This window comes from Monopterus albus, unplaced genomic scaffold (assembly GCF_001952655.1).
Source record: "Monopterus albus unplaced genomic scaffold, M_albus_1.0 scaffold334.1, whole genome shotgun sequence".
Taxonomy (NCBI): domain Eukaryota; kingdom Metazoa; phylum Chordata; class Actinopteri; order Synbranchiformes; family Synbranchidae; genus Monopterus; species Monopterus albus.
In genome coordinates this window covers 389,910-392,850 of record NW_018128214.1, presented here as the reverse complement: position 1 = coordinate 392,850, position 2,941 = coordinate 389,910, and the positions used below count along the sequence as shown (strand labels likewise).

At 50.5% G+C, this 2,941-nt stretch overlaps 1 protein-coding gene across 1 annotated transcript in view; it reads right to left on the bottom strand.

The window, feature by feature from the left end:
* LOC109974472 (uncharacterized) overlaps positions 1–2,902 on the bottom strand; it is a 3,412-nt gene extending 510 nt beyond the window's left edge. Inside the window, exons 1-2 of the mRNA XM_020624675.1 lie at positions 2,371–2,902; positions 3–1,350 (exon numbers count right to left, since the gene is read on the bottom strand). Of these exons, the coding sequence (XP_020480331.1) occupies positions 3–1,252 (1,250 nt within the window). The 5' untranslated portion in view covers positions 1,253–1,350; positions 2,371–2,902. The remainder of the gene's footprint in view (positions 1–2; positions 1,351–2,370) is intronic.
* Between the last annotated feature and the right edge of the window lie 39 nt (positions 2,903–2,941).

Here is a 2,941-nt window from a genome sequence, read left to right as displayed (position 1 = left end):
GCCGCTCACTGTGGTCGGTGCCAAGCAGCAGGAGGAGGTGGTTCTGGTTCTCTGAGGAGGATCCACCCTCCCAACACTCCTCCTCTTCATCCTCCAGACTGATGTCATCTGGAGGAACCAGCTCGATCCGGATGGAGGGTCCGTTGGTCAGTGGCTGAAAGGGCTGTGAGTTAGTTTGATCCATCTTCTCCTCATGATGCGCCTCACAGGCCTCCTCAGGTGAAACAGTGGAGGCTGACAGGTGACCATCGATGTCCAGGACGACAACGAAAACCTCATCTTTCTCCAACGATACATCCTCGACTAAGCCACGAACAGGAGGCTTGTCTGAGTCCAGGGTGACTCTGATAACCTCACTGTCAGTGTGGATCAGCTGTGATCTGTCTGTAGAGTTCATCAAACCCTCCTCGGTGTCGTCACCTTCCAGTTCCTCTTTGGGTGGAGATGGTTCTGGATCCTCTGCTACAACTCGATCCTCAGTCCGCTGGACGTTCATCTCTGCCATGACAGTCACAACCTCTGAGCTGAGATCAGCTCCATCCCTGTTGGAACATTTGTCTACCTGAGCATCAGATGGACACGGAGCCTCCTCCATCTTCATCACCTCCTCCATGTTTTCCAGAGGGACTCCGGACAATCTGCTCCTCCCTCCTCTGGTGAAGAACCTTCTCAGTTTGTTCTGGAAGGTCAGTGACGATTTGTCACCGTCTTTCTCATCAGACTCTCTCGTCAGCTCGTGAGTCCGGACTTCGGATGAAGTCACGAACCTTTTGAGCATCATCCTCATGTTAAACCTCTTCTTCTCTTGAGAAACCTGCTCACTGTTTTCTTCTGTGGTGTTTAATAAAGCAGCATCTGCCTCTTGATTTTGCTGTTTCTCTGATCTTTCTTCCATCTTCTTCTTTTGTCTCCTGATACAAACCGGCACCGAGGTGAACCTCCTCCACCACCTGTGTCTGTTCACCTTCCTGTTTCTGACGGCATCGTCATCACCCGTGTCCTCACAGCGTCTCTCTCTGTTTACTTCCAATAAAACTTCTTCGTCCAGCTCGGTGGCTCCGGTCTCTGCTGCAGCAGCCGAGGAGTCGTCCCCATCGCTGTTTCCCATCTTGTCTTTTATCGTTTCAGGTCTGTCCTCCCCCACACTCCTGGTCCTGGTTTTTCCAAGCAGCAGCCTCCGAGGACCCGTCAGCTTCCTCTTCAGACCGACTGTCTCTGCTCGCTGGGCGTCCTGTCCGTCCTCTGTCACCATGGTCTGTCTCCACGGTGAAGCTAGATGATTTTCACACCTCCTGTTTCGGCTCCTCTGTCCACAGTCAGCTGCTGATGAACCATCTGCTGCTCAGGACCCTGCAGAACAGACAAAGCAGCAGATAAAGGCTGTGGATCTGTGACAGATGGAGCAGCAGCTGAGCTGAAACAGAAAGCCTGCAGCTCTGTCAACACCACCTGATGTTTACTGTGCGCGCTCTGACTCCGCAGCTGAAGTATATGGATATGGCAGCATGTTTACCATGAAAACACGACTAACCTGATTTGTGTAGGACTCTTCAAGCACAGACCTACGGTTTTAGATGGCATCTCATTTGTTTCTGTGGAGGTTAAAAGCATCAGCTCCCTATTTAAATAAATACTGAGAGCATGTGTCCTATATGGGGCCATGCTAAGACAAAAGACCACCCACCCCACAAGCTCACAGCGAGGGTGGTTCATCATCTCCAGAGAGATTCATAAAAAAGAACTAAATGTCAGCTTTAGGGTAAAGTGTGTGAAGAGAGCTGCTCCTCTTACTGGAGAACTCAATGCGATTCTGCGTCTGTGATCATTTGTATAAATAATACATTCACATAAAAGCACAGTGACAGGCTGAAACGAAAATATCTAAAAGTCAAGTGTTGGTTGAGGAAGAAAAGTCACCAGAGATGGACAAATGGAAAACTGATCATTTAACTGAGAGAGCACATCTTTAATGTTTGATTCCAACAAACAAACTTTATATCAGGTCTAAAACAGCAGCAACCTGCTGGTGAGACTCAGGCGGAGAGGAACAGAAGAGATACTGTACTTGGATTCAGAGCTGTGTCCTGGATGTAAAGCAGACCCCAGGTAGCAGATGATGAGAGAGATCACTACAGGATTTCACAGAAACACCTGAAAGCTCCACAACAGGTCGCTGGCCCCAATAAACTCACGGTACAGAAAGGAAATCATGAATGGAAATGCACGTTTCACCGAGATATCTGGATTTACTGTCGCCTTGCGTTTAAAAACCCACCTGTCCACACTAAAGATGACGTCAGCAAGGCAGTGATGATGTCATCAGGCGCCTGTAGCTGATGCTTTGGAGCTGATTATAGAAACAAAGCTCACCTCGACGTGGCACCTGCCGCCGATCAGATCTGCTTCTGTGTGCGGGGAGACGCGGAGCCGAGCGCTGCCTCGCTGCCGGACCGCCCCAGTTTCCATAGCAACCGCGCTGATTGGCGTCTGCTTTCAGTGTGGTGGTGGGAGGTGGAGATGTGCCTCGGGGGAGAGGAGCGGAACCAGTGTTTGGACGTTGTACGAGGCTGCACAGACACGTTGCGGGTCTCTACACGTTTAATTACTGACGGTGACCACAAACACAAGTCGGTGTATTAGAGTCGGTCTGCCAAGAGACAACCAACCAGACATCAGCAGAGTTCAGCCTGAGGGTCTCGTAGGGGGTTATCTACACGTCTGTGTCAGGGCCTGTCCTGATCCATCCATGAGCAGCACATATACAAAGTAAAAGCAAGCTGTGGTGGAGTGGGCGTGTTGAAAGCATCCCAGCATGCACCAGGCCTGCAGAGCTGGACTCTGTTGTCTTCCCACACTGATCACGTTGTGACTGAGCTCTGCACTGACTCCGCATTGGAGCATTTCTCAGTGTTGTCGTGTGGTCGGACACCTGAAGTGATGC